General features: G+C 37.3%; 1 protein-coding gene across 1 annotated transcript; it reads right to left on the bottom strand.

Moving 5' to 3' along the window:
- LOC131052130 (probable LRR receptor-like serine/threonine-protein kinase At1g56140) lies at positions 1-27,790 on the bottom strand. Its single transcript, XM_057986732.1, has 11 exons — positions 27,786-27,790; positions 27,561-27,605; positions 27,350-27,402; positions 10,279-10,646; positions 2,472-2,667; positions 2,126-2,296; positions 1,843-1,961; positions 1,513-1,723; positions 1,171-1,408; positions 665-815; positions 1-492 (listed from the first exon to the last, which is right to left on the bottom strand). Exons 1-11 carry the CDS (start codon positions 27,788-27,790, stop codon positions 178-180), a joined length of 1,872 nt encoding a protein of 623 aa, XP_057842715.1. The 3' UTR covers positions 1-177.

The following is a 27,790-nucleotide window of genomic DNA, read 5'->3' as shown; positions in this document are numbered from 1 at the left end:
TGTGGGAGTCATCTCTAAAATAATATTATCATACCATAGCATGGAACAGGTTCTTAGTTTGCCTGGACTAACTATAACATGGCTACCAAGCAACAGAATATCAAACTTTTAAACTTCAGAAAGCTATTCCAAAGTCAACTCCAGAGATGCAGATAAAGGTTCTTGAATTTTATTTAGCTACAAGTTGTCTGATCTATCCCCCATTGTCAGGCTCATGCTCCATGTCCACGTTTTGCCATCTCCCCTGGTTGGAGTGCTAGTAAGCTGCCAGTCTTTGATATATCCAGGGCGGCATTGTGGTAGATTAATTTCCATTGCCCCTCCTAGCATAGCAACAACCTGTGACATGGAAGGTCGTTGCGTGGGTGCTGCCTGTGTACATAAAAGAGCCACGTGAATCACTCTCACAACTTCTTCTCCACTAGAGCAGCTGGAAAGAATGCTGGTATCGACCAAATCTAGAAGTCTCCCCTCCTCGTACAATTGCCAGGCCTGCAAGTTCATTCACTGGTAATATAAGACATTGCTTTCAAAGAGTACATATAAATAGCGATTTCATTACAAACATCTGCTTGAATCTCTAGTTAGTGTCAGATGATTTTAATTTGATAAAGTCAATAGAACAAATCACTTATGTTGGAAATTTAGAAGAAAAAATTGATACCAAATCAAGAAGATAGATCATCTCATCTGGCAAGTTCCTGTCTTCATGACTTCTGTTGCTAGCAACTTCGAGAGCAACTACTCCAAAGCTAAAAACGTCAGCTTTCTCCGTGAGATGCCCACGAAAAGCATACTCTGGAGCTAGATATCCGCTGAAAGCAGTACGAGTTTAAACTTTTACTATACATCCAATGCAGTGTTAAACCTCATTTTAAACCTTGTTAGCATTCTGCATTTGGGTGTTTTCAATAGAACATTGGAGTTAAATTAACCTGCTTTGACTGAATCCGGCCAGTGTCTGCTTGGAAAATAAGTAAAACATATGAACTGTGCTACAACCACATATTAAATTTATCATCCTATCTTGAGTCCTACATTTACTACAACCGGAAAATAATAAATTCCCAATCTCAACATGGTCAACGAGACCGCTGATAAAAAAATTTCAATTCAGTGAAATCACCACTGGAAAATTCTCTCTAAGTATTAATAAGACAGAAATCTTACATTGTTCCTGCCACTCTGGTACTGATGTGACTTTTCGCAGCATCACAGAGCCTCGCCAATCCAAAATCAGCTATTTTTGGATTTAGATATTCATCTAGAAGGATATTATTTGGTTTGATGTCTCGATGTATAATTTTAATTCTCGATTCTTCATGAAGATATGCCAACCCACGTGCAACTTCAAGGCAAATGTTAAAGCGTAGAGGCCAATCAAGGCTTAGCTTAGATCGATTAGAACCTGAGATTTATAATATAAAGTAATATTAATTGTAATTTAAATAAACACAAAGTTGATTCTTAGAGTTCGTAATTAGCATGTTAGAGAAATATGCAAGGCTATACCAAATAAAGCTCGCCCCAGACTGTTGTTGGGCAAATATTCATAGACCAAGAGTCGCTCGTCATCTTCAATACAACACCCATAGAGTTTGACGAGATTTCGGTGTTGCACAGCAGATATTGTGGCCACCTCATTTAGAAATTCCCGTTTTCCTTGACCAGACGTGGAAGACAGCTTCTTTACTGCCACAAGATTTCCATCTTGCAACACTCCCTACAATTGAAATCACATATTGTAATATAAGCATTTCAATTTTGATATTTGATTCATTCACTTTCTCCAAAAACAACTCTCATACTCTTAATATAACTAAAGGTTGAATTTTAATTTACCTTGTAAACTGCCCCAAACCCGCCCTCTCCTATCTTATTTTCAATATCAAAATCTTTTGTAGCTATTTTTAGTTCTGTTAAACTGAAAAGATGAGCTTTTCCAGCCATTTTCTTCAAATCTGGAAAAACAAGTAACATAAAAATTATAGGATCTATGTTAATGGCAATCCATTTCTCTATACAATTTTCACTTCCAAGAAAGCTGGTCAAAGAGAAAAAATGTTATTGAGCTGATCTCAAAAATGCATGGAGTGTCTCACGCTTCGCAACATTGCATTTTCACCTTCGCTAGCATCGGCTGAAGAAAACTTTCTTTTCCTTCTCTTGTTTCTTAAAACCACCAAGAGTAAGCATAGTAGAAAGCCAACCCCAATAATAACTCCAATAATAATTCCAATGGTTCTTGTTCGGCTATGATTGCTGGAACTTTCAATGCCAATAGTTGCCTTGAACTCTGCAACAAGCAAGCGAAAAGGATTTCGTAAGTGACACATTCACAGTAATGCAAAGCAAATTCCAGAATGATTCTGATAAATTAAAATTAGAAAAAAATAAATCTCCATAGCAAATGTCCTAAGATTAAAAACTGGATAATTACATATTCTTTTAAGGCCAACATGGTATCTTACCAGGAGTAACCCTAATGGCTGACACTAAAGGTCCACGCGTATCGTCCGCTGGAATGCCAGCAGTTCCCTTCCCAGCCCAAAAAAGATGCACATCAAGGATGTTTTCAGTCACACTGACATTATAAGTCCTTGTATATGGTACATTTGAGCCTCCAGCGGCCTCCTTGATATTGAAATCTCGTAACTTTCTAGTTCCCTGCATAGAAAAGTGTTGCAACAGTGAAAGATACGTAAATGGTTGAAGTGATGAAATCTAAGTGTCGATGATACAAAGATATCTGCTCAACACTCAAAAATCACAATTCCCGTGTGCAAGGCCCTCAGAAAATAGACCATAATCAGTAAACATGATGCAAAATCACAAAACGATGTGGTGATATTGTCTATTTGCTTAACAGCAATTAATATTTCACGTCATCCCATTCAGAAAGGCGATGGTAATGCATCTAGTTCTTCATGTATTCCCATTTCCAATTCATCAATTTTAAATTTCTATGACATTATTATATGGTTTGATGAGTGGCCTTCATTAAGCACAAAGTGTTTTGAAATAATATATGCTAAATAAATATTTATATTAACCTATATAGATAAATGATTTAGTTTTACCGTTATTTTTTAACTATTTGAAGATAGGTTTCGTTCTCTCTCAAATTGGTGAGGAATACAGGAATTTGTAATTAACATCAAGGTGCTGAAATACGCACCTTTGTTTTTCTGTTCAAGTGTGTTTTAGAGAAGTAGATGGAAACGATAGTTTTTACAATAATCTTATTTGCAGCAATAAAATAACAGAAATAACTCCTCAAATACAATATTTCAGGAAATACCCACGACACAAGCAATGATTTCACAATTAATTTTAGAAATAAAAGTACAATATATCATTAAATCTTTAGATTCCCAGATGATGAAAACACATTACAATGAGATATCAAAAATAACAATTAAATTTGAAATACACAATACTGATTTTGCACTAAATACCAGCAAACTGGCAGCTCTAGATTTTAACGCCATACTCTAGAAATGCCTTCTATGACCACGTTTTGAATGTATTCTGAAAATGCAGGTCAAACCACCCTCAAACCGTAGCTCTCTCTCTCACAAACTCCTACACCCTCACACCAGCTATACGACTAGCAAAAGGATAAATACTGCCAGCAAGGGAATGATAAATCTGCTCCACAATCTGCAAATAATCTCTTTGTTGTGCCTTACACACACCCCGTCCTCGACAGGGACCCCATTTCCCTTTTCTGTCATTGTCGATTTTCGAGTCAGAGTGTTGCGTCATGGTTTTGTGTAGGTGAAAGAGGCAGTGAGCTTGAGTTGCATTTGCCTAGGTTAAGGTCACCAGCCCTGATGAGTAGGTTAGGATTGAGTGGTTTTGATGAATAGGAAACAAACAGCATGGAATGTGAATCAAGAGCTTTCCAAGGGAAACTAGGATGTCGAATTACATCATACGAAAGTTTCAGGAGGAATTTGGCGAACATGTTTCCAAGGGCTCATTCAAAACTTTGGGAGGAAACTCCTCTTTGCGATAAAAAATTGACTAAGTATGATCTGCACCCCCAAAGTTCGGTGTTTGCATTCAAAATTGGATTAAGCCTTTATTGCGAAAATTCTTCCTAACACCAAACATCTGATCAAATATTTGCAAATTCGGTATTTGCATATAAAGTCGGAATAAGTCCTTATTCCGAAAACTCTTCCTAGTACCGAATTTCACCCCAAACTTCTTGACAGGATTGAAAAGTCAAGTTTTTGGCAAAGTTTTAAGTGAGAAAATCCTAAATTCGGTATTTGCACCTAAAATAGGAATAAGTTTATTACAAATAATACTTCCAATACTCAATTTGACCCGACTTTTCCCAGGACGTCTTAAGGAATGAATTGTGAAGTAAGTTTTCGGGCAAAGCGATCTGAAACTCGGTGTTTTCAAACAAAGTCAGATTAGCGCTAATCCAAAAACCCCTCCTCGCACCCAGTCTTCCCTATACTTGGTATTTGCATATGATATGAAAATAGGCTTATTCCAAAAAACCTTCCCAATACCGAAATTCGGTGTTAGCGCATCAAACTGGAGTTAGCTATAATCTTAAAACGGTTCCTAATACCGAGTTTGGAACCAAACATCCCAAGAAACGCGATCTATTGCAATTTCTTTTTTGGGGGATTCGGTAAGCGTAAAGGATAGAGAAAAATCGTCGCACATCTCATAAGAAGGAGACATGCCAAGCACAGGTGAAAAACAGATTGCGCAAAGGAGGAAAAACATCGTGCAAAGCACAAAAGAAAACATCACGCAAGGCGAGGAAGAAAATCGTGGCAAGAGAGAAGATAATATCACATAACAAAGAAGGCAATCGGGCCTGCAAGTAAGGAAGAATACATGACGCAGGGTAAAGAGAAAAAAAAAAGCACTAAAATGCAAGACGAGGAAACAATTATCACACTGGGAAGAGGAAGAAATATCACCGAAGAAACATCGCACCAAGCCAAGGCAAAAGGAAGATTTACGACAGGGCTTTCTTTCCAAATTTTAAGAAACTAATTACGCCAGTTCAGTTTTGCTTCCTTCTTGTCATTTCAGAATCAGCCATTAGGGATTTGTGTATTGTTATTGATGAAAGTTGTTTGTCAAAACCCTAGAACAGAAACGTGATCATACATTCCTTCTAAAATCTTGTTCAAAAACATTGCCCAAGTCAAAATTGGAATGGAAAATCAAAATCAATCCAAGAGGACATTACGTTGCTATCTCTAAAATTCGGTATCTGCATAAAAACCAGAAATAGGGCTTAATCCTAAAAAGTTTCCCATCTCCAATTTTTCCACAAATTTGCACCGTACAATGAAACTTAAATTTTCCTTAATCCAAGATGTGTTCCTAGCCCTGAACTTGACGCCAGGGGTTGTTGTCTATTTGAATTTAATGAAATGATGTTTAAGTTTGTTTCTTTGCATCTATTTAAACACCTAGAATTGAAATCTTCTCACCCCATGCTTAATAGGGAGAAAATCAATGGTAATTCACGTCTATGCGTGTAGGATAGATGCCTTGTAAGTAGACTAAGGCAGCAGGCATCTAGGGCACCCAAAGCAGAAAATCATTACAAAGTAAGCAACATGAAATATGAATAGACAACTAAAATAGTTTGCCTTAATTAGTTTTTTTGTTTAATCTTCGCCATTAATCTTAAATCAATCCAGGTCGTTGCTCTGTAATATGGGCGCCTATATAAACCCTCCCCCATTTCATATATTTCATATGAGAGGGAATTGTTGTAGTGAGTTAAGACATATTCATTGTTCAATTGTTGGTGAATCTGGTCTACTTTTGCAAGTTAGTATAGTTTCGTGCTCTCATTAGAGTAGGATTTATTTTCAAGTTATTAGATTGAATGAAAGATTTGATAGAGATTGCTCAATGTGGAATTGTGTTTTCATATTTTTGATGGTTAGATGATTTTCAATTATCGCGCCAAGTTAGCTTGAACCAATACTTAAAAATTTAACTTCTAATGCTTAATTCATTGTTCAAAATGTTGGTGAATGAAAGTAATATGAAAATCTTTTGAAATTCTGCATAAGATTGCACCATTCTTGCCTAGTTGTTGAATTTGGCAAAGCAAAGATTGGTTTTAATTCCGCATTTGCAATTTTTGTGTCTTGAGTTCATCAGGATAGTTTAGGGTAGAATTATCTTCCTTGAAACCCTTATCATTTTACCCTTTTTTTCAAATCAAAGTAGAAATAGAACTTATTTGAAATCATTTCAAAAAATAGTGAGTCAAGAATCGGTCTTTAGACCAATCAACTCCTAGAACAACTATTTAAGTCCCCTTTGAGATTACCGACATTTCACAATGAACCAACTGAGACTACCTGCATTGAATCCTGGAATCTTGGAGTTGTCTTTGTGATCACACAGTCCATCTGTTCAACACTTAGAAGATTTTGATCAAGAGAGAGTAGGATATCTCAGGGTATTTTATTATGAGTTGTGCATGCATAAAAACACATGGGTAAAATTGTGTCATGTTTCAGGCCACCTTATTAGCACAAGTGAATTTGAGTAGTTCTAACTAAAAATTAATTTTAGTCAAACATAGGGTCTATAGAGATTCATTATAGCTATATTATATATGGGCACAACATTTCTAATTGGAATTCTCTACTAAATATATTTTTATACCACTTTGGGTCTAATTACTGAAATATTTTTTTGAAAAACTTGATTTTTCAACAACTCCCACTCTTATAAATAATATTTTTTATGAAATGTGAAAATACTTTTTTATAGATTTATAAAAAATAAATGCACTACAAAAAAGAGTCTATGTTAAGATGATATAATTATTTTCAAATTTGGATAAATAATTAAAAAAAAAAGTGATGCCAAATGGAAAAAGTTATATTTCAGTACACGCAATTTTTCAAATTTATTGAAAAATATATATGTACATTAAAAAAAAGTTATATACAATTTAACATTTTATCAACAACTAAATTATAGTATTTACTTTATAACAAAGTATATTCAAATAATTTTTGAAATTTTAAAAAAAATTACAAACATAAAATACACAAAAAAATATACATTTAATTAATTTACATCATTTCAAAATTCGAAAGATATATTTCATTTTCTATTGATTCAATTTAAAGAGGTGAATCAGCATGGACGATTTTCTTTATAAAAGTGTGACACAACTTTTTGCTTTTACCCACACCAATACCTCTCTAGAGCCCTTAGAGACTTTTGACTAAGTTGTATCAACTATTGGTCGTCCCTTAGGCTAGCAGGAACGTTGCTCTAATACCACTTGTAATGTCCCTTTTGGTAAATGTTCTAGTTTTTGCCCAAATATATATGTAAGTCTGCTGCCCAATTTAATTTATTGTGGACTGCAATTATATCCTTGATCTAATGCCTTTTTATCTTCTCTTCTTCGATGCCCTTTTAAGTATTTTTTTCTGTATTGTTCACTGCTTTATTGGATTGAGTGCAGACTCTAGACTGTATTTAATGAGTTTTGCTCCTAATTCTATTCTGAATTGGAATAAAATGTGATGATCTTCTTCCTAAAATAAATTCAAATGATCTCTCTTATATACATGTAAATGCACCGCTTAATCCAAGGGATGCGACCACTCATATAGGTCAATTGGGATAGCATTTTATTTCTTTTCTTTTAATTTCCCTTCACCAAAGTGGGTGCTCATCTTTATGAGGTCGGCCCAAGATAAGTTTGGTTTATTTAATTTTTTTTTCATCATTCACTAAGAGGGGCCAACATAACAAGTGGGTTGGCCTAAATATGTAGCCCTTGTTCAAGTCCGCCCTACTCTATTTATTGCCTAAAAGTTGGGATCTGTCTTACCGTACTGCCCTAGGTCGACCCTAATATATGCAAAGAATCGTACAGTTTTAGATAATCAATATTGCTATGGTTGGTTTGTCTAAGTCTCCACGATAGGGGTATGCCACTTGATTTCTAAGGATGGCTGGCTTTTTGGTTTAATGGTTGTTCTCTTTCCTGCCTGAGGTACTATAACATGATCCTAGATAGATCTCTACATCAATGTAAATGCATATCTTCTGCCTGAAAGTGTTTAATGGTTGTTACCAGTGGTTTAAGTGTTGATATGGCTTGATTTTGCCAAGTTCTCTATGCCCATGGACTGTTCTGTAATTTGAAGATTAGATTGTAATGGCTAAATAAGCCTATCTTAATGCCATATTCAGTTGATGGCCTCATTTTTAGCTTAAGGGTTGAGCCTATCTTAATATCATATTTAGTTGATGCTCTGGTTGTTAGCTTAAGTATTGTGCCATATTCTAAATCCTTTATCTTTTTTCCCAAAATTTCCTTCAGCATCAACTCTTGCATTTTCTTCTATCTCTCACGTTTTCACATATTGTAAGCATTTGGCAAAAGGAATATAATCCAGATTTATGTTTGTACAAAGGGTTTAAAAGATTGGTGTAGTCTTCTTAGGAAGTAGCATTTGATGTCCATCTATGAGGTTCCATTTACTACACTAGTAATCTATTGATTGGTTAATCTATGCAAAGACTTGTAAAATGGTTCAAGGTGCACTCATATCCATCCTTTCAATATGCTTATGGTTGATAGTTGCAGATCTGATTTTCATGTTTTAGCTTGTATTTGTAAGGTAGTCGAATGCATAATGACAACTTTCCTAACAAGATCAAGGTATTGGTTTGCAACGGTTCCCTTGTTGCCCTACCATCCTAAAGTTCTTTAAAAGTTAAAACACTTTTCATTTCAGTTTTAATGTAGTTTGATTTTCCTTCACTCTTTGTGGATCCATCTCTCCAACTTTTTTCATATCACAAGAGATCTTTGAAAGCCATAATATTAGAGGATTGAGCATATAGTAGTCCTAACTCCTATTTCACACTTATAACCCATTGCTTCAACAATGTATAGCATTCTGGTGTTAGTAAGTTCTACCAACCTTCTTGCAGGGTCTTGTCCCTTGATGCATGAGTAGTGATTGCCTTCTCTAGAAAAATGGGCCTGCAGTTTTGAGAGCCAACACAGTCATACAAACTCAATAATCAATCATCTATCATACCACTCCAAAACCACTATTACATGAAGTTCTTGGAATGGTGGGGAACTTTTTCGAGCATTTGGAATAGAGAATTTCTGAGAGATGTGGGTATTAAAAAAATAAAAAACTATATATAATTTAACTTTAATCTAGTGACTGTGAACAAATAAAAGATTGGATTGTAATTGGGTTGATCCTAGATTAGAAATAGTAGTGAGATAACAGTGACCTATAATGAATTACATCCTCCAAAAGATTTTTCAATGAGGAAAGAGGCTACAAGCTGAGAAGCCCAAAGTGGACAATTACATTCACCATTCCTCCCTCATATGAATAGATGCTTTAAGGTGCTTGTGTGCTAATTGCGTTGCCTTGTCTTGTATTAATTACCAAAAAATACATGAGGCAAAAACCCTCAATACTAGCAAGACACTCCAAACAGGAGCAATTTCTCTTGTTCTGCATGGAGCTCCAAAAGCAAGACAAATTTCTCTTCAATAACTAAAGGAATTCTCACCTTTGAGGGAGTGGGGGCTGGAATCCCCCTTGTAGAGAAGACAAATTACTTGGACCAGTACTTGTTATTTTGATGGCCAATACCTCCCAACAAAATGAGAATTAAGACACAGTTCCCCACATAATCTGGAGAGATAAAATTCATGAGATAGATGGGATACCTTATCTAATGATGTAGATCCTCTTGCTGAAGGAAGTGGTTGAGGTGACAATTAAAACAATCCTCCTTTTATTGCCTTGGTTGTCCTAATGCCTTTACTTGTTAATTTCCATCTCTAATGATCTGATTTTAGAGTTTTTTTTGGTCCCTTAGGACATAGAAATTATCTTTTTCTGTTCATATGGTTTTAGCAAACTTTCTCAAGATTTGTGTCCTATGAATATGGCTAGAATATTCTAGGGCACATGCCCAATATGACTTTTTATAGGCTATGATACCTTTCTGCTTGTTTCTTTTATGATAAATTGTAATTATTCCTTTTATTACGCAATAGTCTAAGCTAACATTTCAATAAAGGACATTCGAAGTGATATATTCCTCTAGTACCAAAAAGAGAACAAAATGCTTTTACTGTCCACGAGAAAAGAAATTGTAGCTTGGACTTTAAACATGCATTAACAATATAGTATTTAGTATTGAGGTACCTGACAATAAGATTATATAAAAAAAATTGTCCCTAAGGTTGTTGAGAAATACCTGTACAAAGACATCAAAGAAACGCAATCCAAGACTTCGCCAGTTTTGCAAACTTGGAATCTGGATTTCATCAAAGTGGAGTTCTACATTGTATATGCCATTCTCAAGACCTAGTCCGTAGTATCTTAGGGAAATGGGAGAAAGACGTGCTGTTTGATATATTGATGAGTTCTGATTGGCATTTGCTTTGTAGTTATATTGATCAGTTGAGTCATTTACAAAAAATCCTACCGAACTAACTCCCCAGCTCTCTGCAGAATTCATGTAGAATGACGCTGAACTTAGTGCTTCATTATCTCTCTCAAAAGTGACTCTTGTTGAAGAATCAATCAACTCCGGACCTCCACAATTAATGGCCAAGGAAGAAACTGTCAGGAGAGAGATCAAAAGTCAGATTAGATAATGGACAGAGGCACCAATCAATAATTCAATTATCTTTGTTTGAGGTGAAATAATTCAATAATCTGTTTCACATTTTAACTGCTACTAAAACGAAACTGATAAAATGTGGCATAATATTGTGTATCGTAATTGTCTAGGAAGCTTACATTCTGATACAAACATTGTTCCTTCAAACTCTTATTGTAGTTAACATTGGTGACTTACTAAATATTAATTTATATATGATAAGTTTATTGACCCTATTTATGTGTGGATGCTTGATAGAAAACAATTATGTTAGGTTTATCCTAGTAAAAGATGAACTAACATTCTATAGTCTAATCGATGTAATTTCTGAAGACTAAAATAATAATTAGCAACACCTTGGAAACTTTGAAAACATAATCAACACAAAAGGAAGAATGTAATAAGACTAAACTAAATATAAATGATTTTTTGCAAAATTAAGGGTGAATCCATTACAGCCTGGATTTATCCTCGTTCTATTGTATGCATTGTTAGATGTTTTCAATGCTTTTTGTTAAAGCATTTAAATTTGATTTCCACCCATGGGTATTTACTGCATGGCCTATTGCATTTATGAAACTAGGTTTAGTTGTGTACTCTGCATTTAATGGATGGTAATCCATCCGTCGGCCTTGAAAGGGCACAAATTAATAAAGAAAAAAGTAAATCTTTCTGAACTGTTGTTATGGAGAAAACCATGGCAATTCCAGACCTCCAATTTTTCATGGCAAACTTTCATTGTGAAGTGGGTGAATGAATGAATGATTTTTTTTAATAACGTCCATGAGGCCAAACAGCCTATGGGACCCACAAATAGCCAACAAAGAAAAGCATGTGAAGCCCAAAACATAGTGCCTGCTAAATCTCATTTTCCTTCTACATCTTGGATCTTCTTCTGTGTATCTTGATTAGGAAGTCTACAACTTATATATATTTTTTCTTTCCATTTTATTTCCATTCCTATGTAGTTATTTTGCATATGGTCATGTGTGGGATTGAATTGTTTGATATAGTATTCCTTTTTCCTCCTTAGTTGTCCTATCCAAATGTTTTCTTTGAGTTTTTCTTGCACATACCTTTTTATTTCTACATTGTTATTTGGGCAATCTTTTATGCTAATATCCCACTTATTCATCTATTTAATGTTTTGTTTCATCCATGTGCTCTTCCTTCTATCTAGTCTATCTTCCGCTGCCATTTTTGGCCAACGATGTATATCATTGTTTTCTAATCTTCTTAGATAACTTAGCAGCCAGAACATAGCCAACACCTCAATAGGAAAAACCCCCACATCCACTAGGACAATGTCATATGGGATAGATGATTTAATCTTGAGGCTATTTGTGATTATATGTTTTTGTAATCTCTCTATCTGTCTCCATTTCCTTGCTGAAGTGCTGCTACCCCATACCACAGATTTATATAGTACCACTGGAACTACAAAGGGCCCAAAAAGATTTTTCTTAGTTTTTCAGTCCCATAGTTCATCTCTTCTACATCTATTTTGCAATTAGTATAAGGCTTTCCATGCTCCTTGAATCCCTTTTGTTCTACATGTTTCCTAGCTGAATTTATTTTGGAAGTAAAGGCCAAGATATTTGTGACCATTTACAAATTCTCTATAAACCTTCTTTCTCTTCAAGGTAAAGATGATGACTTTGGTTTTGCTAGTGTTCACCTGCATCTCCACATGGCAAAAAATTTCTAGAGCCTTCAAGTGTTCTTTCAAATATTGTGATGTTTTTTCCATGAAAATAAGATCAACATATAGAAGCGGCTTTATTACATAATTGGTCAAATGAGCTCCTCCACCACCAAACATGTTTATCCATTCCTCTAATTTGTCAATATATATCCTAAATAAAGTAAGAGATAATAGGCAGCTCTGCTTGACCCCAATGTCACTTCCCAAGCATTTTGATAAACCCCGTTTGGTTCAGAATTTGGCACCAACTTGGTCATACAACCTATGAATAACATGTTGTGACCTTTTTCACACATCGCCCCATTGAAAATGGGGACCCTCTCTTTCTGCTTTCTAGGGTTTTTGGTAGTGCTCGTGGCCTTCTGCTTCAGTTCTACTCGGTTCTATCAAGTTTTGAATGGTTTGAGTCTAAAAGATTGAAAGTTAGTTTTTGCAAGCCAAGTGATAACAGAGTCCGGATATCATCAAAGTGCCTAGAAAGGCCAAAAGGATGAAGAATGCAATTGATTTGAATGAATTTGAACAAATTTCTATTTTTAGAAAGTTTGCTTTTTTGCTTTTTCCTATTTTTTAGGAAGTTTTGTTTTTGGCATTTTTTGCCCAATCCCCGAAATGGTTATTTTTAGAAAGTTTTCCCTATTTTTTAGGGATGCTTGCTTTTTGCTTTTTTGGAATGGGGACTTGGGGTTTGCACTGGTGGCACTGGCATGCATTGAAAGCTATCAAAATTTTTCAAGTTTTGGCCCAAAAAGCTAAGTTCCTATATTTTAGGGGGTCATGGCACATTCAAAGGATAATCAGCCCGAAAAATCATCTAAGTCTAGAATGTCATCCTGATCCTCAAACATCCTAAAATTTGGCTAAGTCTGGTATCCTGATCTTGAAATTTGACTATTTGGAAAATTGAAGAATCCTCCAAAAACTAGATTTTGCATCATAACTCCTGGAGCTTTGAAACCACTCTCAAACATCCTGACAATATATATGAAATATAACTTAAAGTATAAGAAAGAGAAAAGACATATTGAAATACCACTTATACTGAAATATAACTATATAGTCCACCCTCTTGAGGCCTTCAAAAGTCCGCCATTGGAGATACCTTTCAAAGTCTGCCTTGGTGATAAGGCCATGAAGAGAGAGCTCAAAACTCTGCCCTCCTTGGTGTCCTTCCAAAACTCTGCCATTTGGAGGGAGTATAAAACTTTGTCGTGCTTAAGGAAGGGGCATCAAAGTCCACCCAAGGAGAGCACCTTCCAAACTCCGCCATGTGTTGAGGTCACTCTAAAGTCTGCCATGCTTGGTGGAAAGGCGTCAAAACTCTGACCTATGCCTTGAAAAGGTAGTCAAAATTCCACCCATGGAAAGAGCCTTCAAAAGTCCGCCCCTTGGTGATGTCTTTAAACTCCGCCTAGCCAAGGTAGGAAGATAGCCATGTCATCTAAAAACTCCACCCTATGATGGAGAGTCCCAAAGTCTGCCTTGAAGAGGATTGAGAGGTGCCTAAAGTCGGCCCTATGATGGAGAGTAGCCAAAGTCTGCCTTATGGATGGAAAGGAAGAAATTTATTTTTCAAAGATTGAACTTTGATCAGGATACCATTAGATCTGTGTTCATGAGGACATCCCTAAGACAACATTCAAATGTCACTATGGACACTATGAGTTTTTAGTGATGTCATTTGGTCTCACTGATGCACTTGCTACATTTCAATCACATCTTCAATAAGAAGTTGCATAAGTATGTGCTTGTATTATTCAATGACATTTTGATATATAGTAGGACTTGGGAAGAGCACATGAGGCATTTGGATGAGGTTCTTGGGATTATGGAGGCTCAGTCTTTGTTTGCCAAGATGTTCAAATTTGAATTTGGACTTATAGAGATATTATATTCGGGGCATGAGATTTGTGCTAATGGAGTGAATGTCCATCAGGAGAAGATACAGGCAATACTTGATTGGCCGCCACCTAGGAATGTTTTAGAGTTGTGAGGTTTCCTAGGCTTATGTGCATATTACAGGAGGTTTGTGAAGGGGTATTCACAACTTGGAGCTCCATTGACGGATTTCACATGGAAGGGTTCTTTTAGATGCACATATAAGGTGCAAGTTGTATTTGATAGGCTCAAGCAGGTCATGAGCACATGTCCAGTCTTAGCTCTTCTAGATTTCTCTTAGCCCTTTGCATTGGAGTGTGATGCATCAGGAGAGGGTATAGGTGCAGTCCTTACATAGAACCGCCATCCCATTGCCTATGAAAGCATGAAATTGAGGGATAATGAGAGACTGTACTCCACCTATGATAAGGAGATGCTCACCATTATGTATGCTTTGGAGAAGTTTCAGCAGTACCTGGTTGGAAGTTTGTAGTGAGGACAAACCACTATAGTCTAAAATACTTCTTGAAACAAAAGGAACTTAATGAACGCCAACATAAGTGGGTCAAAAAGATACAGGCATATGATTTCAACATTGAGTTTGTCTAGGGGAAGAAGAATGTTGTTGCTGATGCACTTTCCAGGAAGCCTTCAGTTGCTACCATATGTTCCATGAGTGAGATTTTAGCTGATTGGAAGTCTCAACTTTTGAGTATTCCAAAAATCAATTTGCATGCGAGATTATGGACGGATAGCTTCAGGATGATAGGTATACTATTATTGATGATGTGATATACTATAAGGATAGAATCTATTTACTCTCTGGATTGAAATTGAAGGAAAAGATTGTATGTGCCATCCATGATACACCACTAGAAAGACATCCTGGGTACTTCAAGACATATAGGCAGGTACATGAGAGATTCTCATGGAAGGATCTCAAGGATGATGTCTTGCGCTATGTTCATGAGTGTGTGACTTGTCAGCAGAACAAGTCAGAGCATACTTTCCTAGCTGGTCTTCTACAACCATTGCCTATTCCCGAGTAGAAGTGGGAGGGTATTTCGATGGACTTTATCACTGGTCTTCCGAGAGTTTGGGGGAAGGAATGTGGTTGTGGATAGGTTGACAAAGTTTGCACACTTTTTCCCTATTGCAGTTGACTTCACAACATCTCAGGTGGCCGAGTTATTATTTCGTGAGGTGTTTAGACTCCATGGAATTCCTAGGATCATTGTTAGTGACAAGGATAGCCGATTCATGAGTATATTCTTGCAGGAGCTATTCTGAATTGCAGGTACAAACTTGACCCCTAGCACCAGTCACTATTCTTAGACGAATGAATAGACAAAGATAGTCAACAAGTGGGTAGAGGGATATCTGTGTAACTATGTTTCAGGTCAGTAGAGAGCATGAGTGCATTAGTTGTATTTGGGTGAGTATTGTTATAATACTATGCTTCACATGTCTATTGGTATGATTCCCTTTCGAGCCCTGTATGGTTATGATGCCTTATCATTTGTTGATTTGGTGTTGGGTGATAGTTGAGTGCTTAGAGCTTGGGATTGGCTACAGGACAGTCAAGATATTCTTAAGGTACTTAAGGATAACATACAGTATATAGAAAACTAGTAGAAGGTGTATGCAAACCAACATCATGTTAAGAGGACTTTTGAGGTTGCTGACATGGTATTTTTGCGTCTACAACCCTATAGGTAGAGTACACTCAAGAGGAGTGGCGTAGAGAAACTAAAGCATTGGTTTTATGGTCCATATAGAGTTCTGAGGAGGATTGGAGAAGTAGCATACGAGCTTGAGCTACCTTCTGAGAGTAAGATACATAATGTCTTTCGCGTGTATTACTTGAAGAAGGCTTTCGGACAACATGTGATTCCATCACCTGACTTGCTTCCATTGGATGGGGAGGGTCGATTAATTTTGACTCCTACAAAGATTCTTGACATGAGGGAGAGAAGGTTGAGAAGAAAAGTGATCAGGGAATATCTGGTATGTTGGAAGGACTTTCCTATAGAGGATGCCACATGGGAAGGAGAGATGATACTTCAACATCCATCTTTTTAGTTTCTTGAGGGCAAGCAATCATGGGAAGGGAGGACTATACTGTCCCCTCTTTCCTAGTAGATCTTTCAAATACAAAGGTTCACCTATTAGCCATCTCCGTTGGTGAATTCAATGATTTGGAGATGATAGCAATGACATATGGGGGCCTATACTAGACACTTGGGCACTAGGGATAGTTATTATTTGATATTATAATGTTATTATAATATAAAGTCACTTTTCTAAAAAATAGAAAAAGAATTAATTAAAGCGACTTTATAAAATAAAGTGCAAGGTTGAATTAAATTATTTGAAAGGGACCCCGTGGCATGCACCCCTAGGCATAAAGTGATTTTGAAAGGTGGGCAAACTCAATGACAAATTAGACCCTCAAGTTGGGTGAACTTGCTAGGGAATAACTATTAAATAAATTTCATTTATTAATAAGGCATGGAAACCGTAAAACGTTGGATTAGGGATGGGGAAGAAATAAAGTAATGTGGCGAGATTCATTTTGGCATCTTTGAATCATTTTTACAATTAACTTTTTGGAAATTGAGCTTTGCAACTCATTGTAGCAGCATATAGCTTTGAGAAATAAAACTATTTGGTAGGATCAAATTAAACTATTTGGGGCCACTTGCAGTAGTTGGAAGCCCATAGAGCAGTGTGGACAGTTCACCACCTTTGGAGGGGGTATCTTTCAACATTGACATGGGGACCCTTGAGTAGTTTTCAGAGACTTCATTCATCATGTGTTTTTTCCCTACATCTTCCCTTCATGTTTGGGGAGACTTCATCGATACACCTTTGGTTTTATTTCTTCCCAAGGGGAGGAATGTTGTTCGACGTTCATGGAGTAGTTTCTTCATTCATTCTCAAGCTTCTACCATTGGTGCAAATTCTACATTGAGGGGGGGCTTCCTTGCTTCTCTTCTTCTCTCATATGGGGGGGAATTTTTCCTCACATGGGATTTTGTCCTTCACATACTTCTATGAGAGTTCACTTGTATAGTTTTCATCTCTCTTTTGGGGGAGGGTTTTTTCCCTTTGGGTTTTTCTCTCTTTCCCCGCTTTAAGAGAGATTTCATTGCATTGGTTTGCATTGGTTTGCATTTTTACATGGGTACTTAAGTTTACTTAGGATAATGCATTTCATAGTAGTTTGGGTATGAGACACTTGGGTGCTTGCGCCACATTGGGATAGTGTGTGTAGGATAATTTTCACCTTTTGTGGTTTTGTTGTTACATTCCACCTTCAATGGGTGATCCACCTCATGTGGAATATTTTATTGTTTCTCCTACCTACCACACCTATTTCCTGCCTACCCTTGTTTCTTATTGATCCACATGCCATGTTTGTGTGCTCACGTATCCATATAGCCTTGCCTATATAAGCAGGCACATATTCATTGTATGTAACAACTATTCAACATTTGATCATTTATCTATTGATGAGAATACAATTTATTCTTGTCCTATATTTCATCTCTCTATTTTGTACTTTTCATTGAGTTCTTGATCTTGGGAAAATCTCACACTTCCCTTCTATGTTTTTAAACATGGATATTGTAAACTGTATGAAATTTGGGTAAAAGGATTGAAGAGTGTTGTAGGATTTTATAGTCTTGGCTCAAGGAGTTTGTGAATTTTCCTTTCATCTATTAGAATTGTCAGTTCTTATGTTGAACCCTGGTTTCCCTTCCCCATCTGTCAATAAATATTGAGAAAACCCTAGTTTGATAAAATGGCTCCCTCACGAAACCACTCAGGAAAGACATAATATTTGAAGAGAAATTTATATGATGATTTTTTGGACCAATTGAAACCATTAACAAATGAAAAGTATCAGGTGATAAATCTTATTCAAGGAAAAACCCTACGAGAAGGGTTAGTTGATAAATCATACACAATTTTAGATGGTAGGGTACCTATGACTAGGATAAATATGTTCAAATTATGGTATGGACAGAGGAATTTGCATTCTCCATTCTTGAGTGCACGACAATATGACTTGGGCAAGTTGGTGGTGCCTAATATCTTCATGGATGTTGACCTTCTCAGGGCAGTTGCAGATAGATATGACCTTGTTTCTAGAGTAATAAGGGGAAATGATGCCGAGGTCTTATTGACAATCTGAAGATAGGAATTCCAAGAAGTTTTTGACCTCTATGAACTCTCTGCTACCATGATTCAAGTAAATTTGGATGAGATAAAGACCGAATACTATAGGACAAAGGGTTTTTTCTAGATCAAACCTTCTCCCAGCCCATTTGGAAAAAGCGGGAAATACATCATACCATATTGGCCCAAGTTCACTGGAGCATTTTTCTAATTGGTGCCTTTGCCAAATATTTACAAGCTACTTTCTTTTCTCTGTGTCAAGTTTGAGGTTTTACCCCATTCATGGTTATGCCACCAGATTACATGTTTATGGCTATTCAGATTCAACATCCTGATTTTTCAGTGATTTTTTATTTTGCACCATATCTTGAAGATAAGATTCATGAGAGATTACTGGATATTAATAACAATGTATTAAGAACTAATTTTTATTGGTACCCATTGTTGATGCACATGTTCTTATTTAAGAATTTAGATTATTTTGAAGATACCATGAATCTCAGAAAGATAGCTGATAATGTTGAGATATTGGTGCAGTTATGGAGTATGGACATGTCATGGGATAGGCTAGAAGTTAGTTTCATAATATTTGACAATGGTTTTGCTTCTAGATTAAGGCAATGATTAATAGTTAATCCACCTAGAATTCCTACACAGTTGCATGACTTCTTAAGACCAAAGGAAAGGCTTCCAATCATGAGAATTGAGCATAATTGGGGCAATACTATCCCTTAGATGACCAGGACTACTGGCTAAAGGTACTCCCTACCACCCTTCAGGAGATTGCCATTGAATTGTACACAAACCTTGACGCTAAGCATAAGGCGGGATAGACTAATCTAAAGAAGTCATTCGAGGGGTTCAAACTCTTGAGGGATGATAACGAGATTGTAGCAGAAATCTATAATACCAAGCAGGGTAAAAATGAGAGTGTACGAGCTTACAATAGTTGACTCAAGGAGTTGCTGCACAAGATGGAAAACCAACCAGTCGACGGGTTGAAAAAGAGGTGGTTCATTGAGGGATTGATACCCTTGTTGTGCAAGAAGATGAAAGTAGTGCCTTTGTCCTCGTATGAGGGATTGATTCAATCGAGCGATGGACATCGAGAGTGAAAACAAAACCTCCTTCTGAGGGAAGAGGAAGACCGACAATGATGAGAGCACCGAAGGTAGCAATGATGAAGAATCCAAATCGTTCAAGTCCTTTGACGGGATATGTTGAGAATGTTGAAAGAATTGAAGGCCGAGAAAGAAACCGATAAAGAAAGTAACGAACTATGGTGTACTAAATGCGAAAGCGAGGGGCACATGAAAGGTAATTTTCCTAGAAATATGTTTTGTGAGATTTGCCAAGTGTTGGGTCATTCAATCAAGGAGTGCCCATACAATTTGATGATGAGAAGTACACAAGTACTCTTCACACAAGGAGAGTCCACTCCATTGGAACCACATAATGCATCACCAGGTAGTTATTGAGGGCAAACTCAAATATAGTATGACTCCAAAGGGCATCCTATCATACATTGCAGATTGTGTAGTGAATGGGGACATTTTGCAAGAAATTTCTAGAATAAGAAAGACAACATACAACTATTGTGCAAATGGTGTGGATTAGGGAATCATGAAGACATCGGCTCCCCAAAGAAAAAGGGTATTAATATGCTGGATGTGGTGGAACAAGAGGAGGCAGTGTTGGCAATCATGAGAGCACAGGCAAAGAAGGTGGTGTACTCAAACCCATGTACAAAGAAGGAATGACTTCAAGAAGGCAGAGAAGAAGTAGAACAAGTGTTAGTGAAGGAATGAATAACCTCCAATAGAACTTCAGACAAGAACATAGTTTGACAGATGTTGCAAGCCATCGTACCTATATGAGTGGTAGACCATCTACAAAGTACAAACTATGCCACAATTGAAGATGGCCCTCACCAATGTAGTCGAGGTTGAACTAGTTAGTCAAGAACCTTGTAAACCAACAACAAAATCACTCAGCAACCTAGCTACCAATCCCATGCTACTCAGAGTAGGGGTTGGAAGGAAGCCAATAGTGGTAGAAATGGAAATCATGGGATGGAAGTTGACTGACACCATCGTTAATGAAGGCTTTGGAGTGAATGTGTTGCTTGAAGAAACCTGGAAGTGCCTCGACAAGACAACCCTCTAGCCGCCAACCTTCCAATTGGTAGGTGTCGACTAGAATGACATCAAACCACTCGGGACACTCATGGCACAAAAGGTCATTATAGGCACTCAACCCTTCCTCTTGGACTTTGTGGTCATCCCACTAGAAAAGAAGGCATACAATGCCCTGCTTAGAAGGGGTTGGTTGATCGCCACCAAGGAAAATCATTATTGGAAGCAGAATACACTCTCTATCAAGAGTGATGGGAGGAAGCACATCATCAACTTGAGGAATAGGCCAGTGAGTCAAGAATTGGCATCCTCCGACTCAGAGTCCGAGGGTGGAGATTTGGGGATGGAGGGAGGATGGAAAATTATGGAACCTAATGATGAAGGGGTGCTCAAGCTAGAAGATTGCTTTGAAGAGGAGACGAGTTCCCTCAATGGATTATTTCATTGGCAGATGGAGGACTACGAAGTCTTCCACCCTAAGTGCAACGTGCTATAGATCAGTGAAATTGAGGAAGTGCAAAATCTATACGTGGATCCACATGTGGGCCAAAGTAGTATTAGGAAACCCTACGGGGTTGAGGAGAGGACCACACATGAGATATATACAAGAATAATACGGAGTGGGGAAGTAAATTCGAAGGAACTGTATGAGTTGAAGTTGAATGCCACAAACATCCGAAGGGAAAATTCAAACACATGTGACAAGCTATTTGGAGAGAGAAAGTTCCTGCATGGAGAATGTTCGTATGGGGTGGGTGAGAAATTATCCAGGAAGGAAATGTCAAGGTTGTACGAGAAAGAAGTGTCCAGGTCATACGTGAGAAGTATGTCGTACGAGAAGACAAGGGGATGGAGGAACCTGTATAGGTTGAGTGGATGGCGGTACATGAGCAAGGCAGTTGTATGTTGGAGGAGCCTATATGGACTCAAGAGAAGAAGGTTGAATATCCTACAGACACTGTATGGACATACAAGTGGAGTCGTAGGAGGATAAGGTACGCTCTATAAAAGTAGAGTGTTGCAGTATTAGACATCATAGGAAGGAAGCACAAGTGAGAAAGTTGTACGACAATTGAAAGAAGTATGCAAGGATCTAAAGATTTGGTTGTATGTGGAAGCAATAGGTTCATAAGGGTTGTACACTTGGCACAGTTAAACACGTGAAGGGAAGTTTTCTAGGATACCATACAGAGAAGAGAGGAACACACCATATAGGCATCACCATCCATACACTATAGGAGCAAGGGAGGAAGCAAAGCCTTACATGCAAGAGGTCGCCAAGCCGTATGGAAAGAAATCCTACACACCATACAAAAGGGGAGACAATAATCCGTATAGACATGAAAGACCATATGTGGAACCATCTCACATACTTTATAGAATAGAGAAGAGGATGCATGGGTTGAGGCCATATATGGAGAAACACACGATAGTAGAGAAGTCAAGTCTGTATAGGGTAGAGAAGCTATTCGATATAGAGGAGTCAGACTCAAATTCAAAGACATCTTACGGAAACACTAAACCGTACGTAGAAAACACATCAAGCCCATACGTGAGGAATGAGTCAAGGCCACAAGTGAGTAAAATTTGCAAGCCGTATATGGAACTGCCACTTGGGCTGTGGTTAAACACTACAAAATCTCCATTTTTTGGCTTCATCAACAATGTTTTTGGCATCTTAATAAATTACAAAAATCATTTGTGCCATGGAGTTTCATGTACCCTGTGAGGGGCATTGCCTCTTGGCTTGCAAGGGGTGCTTCCCCTTGACCCCGCTAGGGGCACTACCCCCAGACCCCCATTGTGGGTGTTGCCCCAAACCCCCATTTGATTTGGCAGGTAAACTATAAATTGGGGTTATCCAGTCCAAGTCATTGTCTATCATTACTATTTCCGAATGTTACTTGATGTTTACTTGTCGTTTGGAAGATGACTTTTTCTTTTGGGGGGGATGATGCAGTCAACATAAATTGCCTATTGTTATGTTTGATAACATTTGTTATATGCCAATGTATTAATTAATTTTATTAAGTGGGTTGTCACTCTTGGGTAGTTAATGTGTTGGTTGGTTGACGACTGTGTTCCTCTCACCAATCGTTGGGTCCTTTAAATATGTTGTGTGCCACCAAGGAAGGTAGTACGATATAGTTGAATCTATTGTAACCCTTGGCCAACCATCTCTAGTCTTCTCTATAATAATTGCATGTGCAAATAAAGATATATTTTAATACTATGTCTGGTATGAATTATCATTTGTATTGTTATTTCCAATAAACAATGTTGATGTCCCTTCCTCCATTCAAAGTGGCAAGGTTGCTTGAGTTTGTGGTGTATGGTCTTGTATCCTTGTCGTACAAAGTGTAGGTTTGGGAATGTTGTTCAATATGTCGTACCTTTGAATGAAATTGCCAAAATCTTAAAGTGTTGTACCAAGATTGTTGAATGGGGTTTGCCAAATGCTATGGTACGAAATGAAGACTTGGTTGCCATGCTATAAAACTTATTGAAGGTCATGCACTAAGTATTGAGTGTTGTACTAGTGTTGGGTGTCATACTAGTTTAATACCTCCAATTTTTAAATTATTTCTCATTGGCTAACTCCATATTTTGCCTTCTTAATTTTTTAATTTTCTTCGATTCCCTTTTCTTTTTTGTTCCATTTTCCATCTTTTTACTGTCACATGTATCATCCATAACTTTACAATCTTTCATCGATTGCTCTTCACCAAGGGTTGTAGCTTCAAGGAAATTACATGCTCGCAAAAATACCTCATAGTCTTCCATTACTAGTTGAATAGTCCATTCAGGGAACTCATCTCATCTTAAAAGAAATCTTCCAGTTCAAGCACCCCTTCTTCATTAGGTTTCATTCCTTTCCTCCCTTCATCCATACCTAACTCTCTACCCGCAAACTCTAAGTCGAAGGATGCCAGTTCTTTAATCATCACTTGATTCCTCAGGCTAATGACGTACTTTCTCTTGTCACTCTTGATCAAGAGTGTGTTTTGCTTACAATTATGATTCACCTTGGCTGTAATCAACCATCCCCTCCCAAGGAGTGTATCATACACCTTTTCCAATGGGATGACTTCGAAGTCCAAGAATAATTGTTGTGTCCCAATCATTACTTTTTATGCCATCAATGTTCCCAAGAGCTCAATGTCGTGCTGGTCGACAACTACCAAGTGGAAGGTCAGTGGCTAGAGCGTCGACTTCCCAGAAATTTCCAAGTGTCCTCTGACAAAACGTTAACTCTCGAGCCCCCGTCGACGATGGTGTTTGTCAACTTTTAGCCCATTATTTCCATCTCGATGATAGTCGACTTCCTCTTAATGCTCACCATCAACAACATTGGATTACTGGCCTCATTCCCTTCACTTGGTGGTTTTCCTATCCATTCCTCCTCTTGTGTCTTACATTGTTTCTAGATGACCGTGTTGGTAATTGCCTCTCTCAGTTGTGGTATAGTTTGAAGAAGGTATATCACCTTGATGGGTATGGTTGTCTATAGCACCTATCTATGTTCTTCTCTTACTCCGATTGCAATGACGTACTTGCAATTCTGTTGGAGGTTATTTGTTCCTTCACTTGCACTTGTTCTACTTCTACTTTGGCTTCTCGAAGTCTTTCCTTCCCCATATATGGGTCTAGGTACACTACCTTCTTTGTCTGTCCTCTCGTGATTGTCAGAACTACCTCATCTTGTTCCTCTACGTCTAGCATATTAATACCCTTTTTCTTTAGGCAGTCGATGTCTTCCTGATTCCTTGGTCCACACCATTTGTAGAATAGTTGTACATTATCCTTATTATAGCAGTCTCTCGCAAAGTGTCCCCATTCACAACATTGTTGGCATTGTATGATAGGACGTCCTCTAGAGTCATACTATATTTGGTTTCGCCGTTGTTGATTTCCATTGTCACCAGGCGATACATTTTGTGGTTTTAATGGACTAGAGTCTCGCTGTGTGAAGAGTACTTATGTACTTCTAGCCTTCAAATTATATGAACACTCCTTTATTGAATGACCCATCACCTAGCAAATCTCACAAAACATCTTTTTAGGATAATTACCTTTCGTGTGCCCCTCAATTTTGCACTCATTACACCATAGTTCATTTCATTCTTTATTGGTTCCTTTCTTGGCCTTCAATTCTTTCATTATTCTCAACATATCCCATCGAAGGGCCTAAATCATTTTGGATTTTTCATCACTGCTACCTTCATTGCTCTTGTGATCATCAGTCTTCCTCTTCCCTCGGGAAGATGTTTTGTTTTCACTCTCGATGTCCATCGCCTGATTGTAAGCATCAACATATGAGGATGGAGGCACTACTTTCATCTTCTTGTGTAGTGAGGGTATCAATCCCTCAATGAACCACCTCTCCTTCAACCTATCGGCTAGTTGGTTCTCCATCTTGTTCAACAATTCTTTGAGCCTACGATTGTATTCTCATATGTTCTCATTCTTCCCTTGTCTGGTGTTGTAAATTTCTGCAACAATCTCATTGTCATCTCTTAGCAATTTAAATTCTTCTTGAAATACCTTCTTTATTTCAATCCATGGCCTTATGCTTAGCCTCTAGGTCTGTATACCAGTCAATGGCAATTCACCGTAGAGTGACCATAAATGCCTTTAGCTAGCAATCTTGGTCATCCTAACAATTCACCTCCCATATTGTTATACAAGTCTTGTAATGGCATATGGGATCCTCTGATTCGTCCTTTGTGAATTTTGGGAGCTTTTGCTTCTCCTAGGTACCATGTGTATTTGATCAGATTGGACCATCTTTCTCTCCTCCGCATTCCTATGCCTCTCTTTCACTCTCAACCATGCACAAGCTCTCTACATGTCCACCTTCTACGTCTTCCACACCTTGGTCACCTTCTTCGTTTCTATACTCTCTCCTTGGAGTCTTTAGCTCAGGCTTCTATTCTCGGTTCCTCAATGAGGGGCAAGTTCCCAATACGGTGGAATTTTTTTTCTCACTTGCTTCCCTTGTTTGTCGACCTTGGGTGGACTATTCTAACTGCTGCATTCCATTGCTTTCCTTGCACTCTCGGCCATGTACACGTCCACCTCCAGTGTCCCCAACACTCTGGGTACTTCCAGGTGTGCCGCACTTGGGTGGACTATTCCGACCGCTACGTTCTTATGCTTTCCTTGCACTCTCAACCACACGCGCACCCTCTACACATCCACCTCTAGCGTCACAACACTCCAGGTACTTCCAGGCTCCGACTCGTCCTTGTGCTCGCTCTGACTGAGGGTCGGTGGATCACCTAATTGCTTGGTCTTGACCACCCTGTGGCCTCTTCTCACCTTTATTCAAGTCTAAGGGAATGAATCACTCAAGGCTGACACAATTTCTTTTAAGAAAATAGTGGCAAAATGTTTACAGCTATATCTAATAAATCAAATACAAGAAATAATAATATACATGACAATGCATACCAAAAACTATATCTTTATTATAGAGGAGAAGACCAGTGATGGTTAGCCAAGGATTCCAATAGATCGGACTATACCGTACTACCTTCCTTGGTAATACACAACATATTTAAAGTACCCAACAATTGTTGAGAGGAACACAATTGTCAACCAAAGAACACATAACTACCTGAGACAACCCAATTAATACAATTAATTATTACATTGCTGGATAACCAAAATTATCAATCATAACAATAGGCATTTTATGCCGACTACAACAAGCAAAACAAAGGGGGGTCCCTATCGGAGATGGGGCATGTGTCAATCATAACAATAGGCATTTTATGCCGACTACAACAAGCAAAACAAAGGGGGGTCCTTGTCGGAGATGGGGCATGTGTGTGCTACACAACACAGCTCGCTGACCCAATACCTTTTATTTTGTTAGGTATTTAGAGCTACTTAATCATTTTTAATTAGAGGTGGATCCCATTATTAACAAGTGGTTGAAGGTGTTTATGTTTTATGTGGGTCTCCTTTCCTTGTTATTATTACCAACATAAATGAAAGAAAGGTCACTAAAGTAATTACTCAAATTGGTCATCATAGAGATGACTTAACTATAAAGGGGTCAATATCCAACATTAAATAAACTAGTTAAAAATCATTGCAAGAGCTCTAACTACTAAATAAAAGGTATTAGGAAGATTGGATTGATCCCACAATGATAATAATTGTGAGACAAGGGGAGCTCATAAGGCTAAATCATATGCACTCAAAGCCTTAACAACTGGGAAATAGGCTAGAGACTAAAAAGCCTAAAGTAGTGATTTTTTTTTTTTATAATCTGTATTTTTCACCCATGCTAATAAATACTCAAAAGAGTTTGGGTTTTGTAGGTTCCCTTGCATTATTATGATTGCCAACTTAAATGAATAAAAGTTCATTGAAATAACTGCTTAAAAAGTTGACATCTAAGAAACGACTTACATATACATGGACCAAAATCCCACAAAATACTAACAATCTAATAAAAAATACCCATAAAACTCCAATACTTTATATTTTTATTAATCTCATTAAAGTCTTTAATGAGCGAAAAAAAAATTATGCATTAAAGGTCATTTTAACATCCATCTAAGGTTGTTGATTTTACCTTCTAGTATAATTGGTAAGAACTACAATTAAAACTGAAAGTTATAAATTACTATACAAGTGGTTTGGACTTAAATAAAATGCTTTCTATATATTTGTCCTTTTTCACTTGTTGATGACATGAGGATGTATATAAATTCGTATTAAGCAATTTATTGTGCAAGAGACTTACTCTTTGGTTTTCCTTTGTGACATGGAAAGCTTCGTTGGAGACAAGCCAATGAGCTACAAGAAAGACAAACAAGAAATTTTCTTTAGATACATTCAATCAGTGAAAATATTTTTTCTAGTAAGTCATAGCAAAATAGAGTATAGGGTTGAAAATTCTTAAAATAGGGCTAAACACAAAAAATCTAAGCTAAACAAATGCATCAGCAATATACCTTTGATTTGTTGTATTACTCTCCAAGAAATTTCCAATCAAGTTTCTATAAGTTGAATAACAAATTGATATATCAATTATACAAGTAAAAGTTTGTACATATGAGAATCAAGAGATGCTTTGTAGAATTCAAAACACAAAGAAATTATGTTTCTTTGAAGCTAGAAGAGAAACTAAAGAAGCATAGATGCTAGATGAATATAATTCAATTTTTTCAAAAAAATGCCTCAT

The sequence above is a fragment of the Cryptomeria japonica genome, chromosome 4 (genome assembly GCF_030272615.1).
Source record: "Cryptomeria japonica chromosome 4, Sugi_1.0, whole genome shotgun sequence".
Lineage (NCBI taxonomy): Eukaryota > Viridiplantae > Streptophyta > Pinopsida > Cupressales > Cupressaceae > Cryptomeria > Cryptomeria japonica.
This window is presented reverse-complemented; position numbering and strand designations above follow the sequence as displayed.

What these genes read in the sequence shown, in the direction of transcription:
- LOC131052130 (XM_057986732.1), bottom strand. An exon ending in AGCCATTAGGGTTACTCCTG is followed by an intron (nt 2,297 to 2,471) that starts GTAAGATACCAT and finishes TGCTTGTTGCAG; the next exon opens with AGTTCAAGGCAACTATTGGC. An exon ending in TCTGGGGCGAGCTTTATTTG is followed by an intron (nt 1,409 to 1,512) that starts GTATAGCCTTGC and finishes TATAAATCTCAG; the next exon opens with GTTCTAATCGATCTAAGCTA.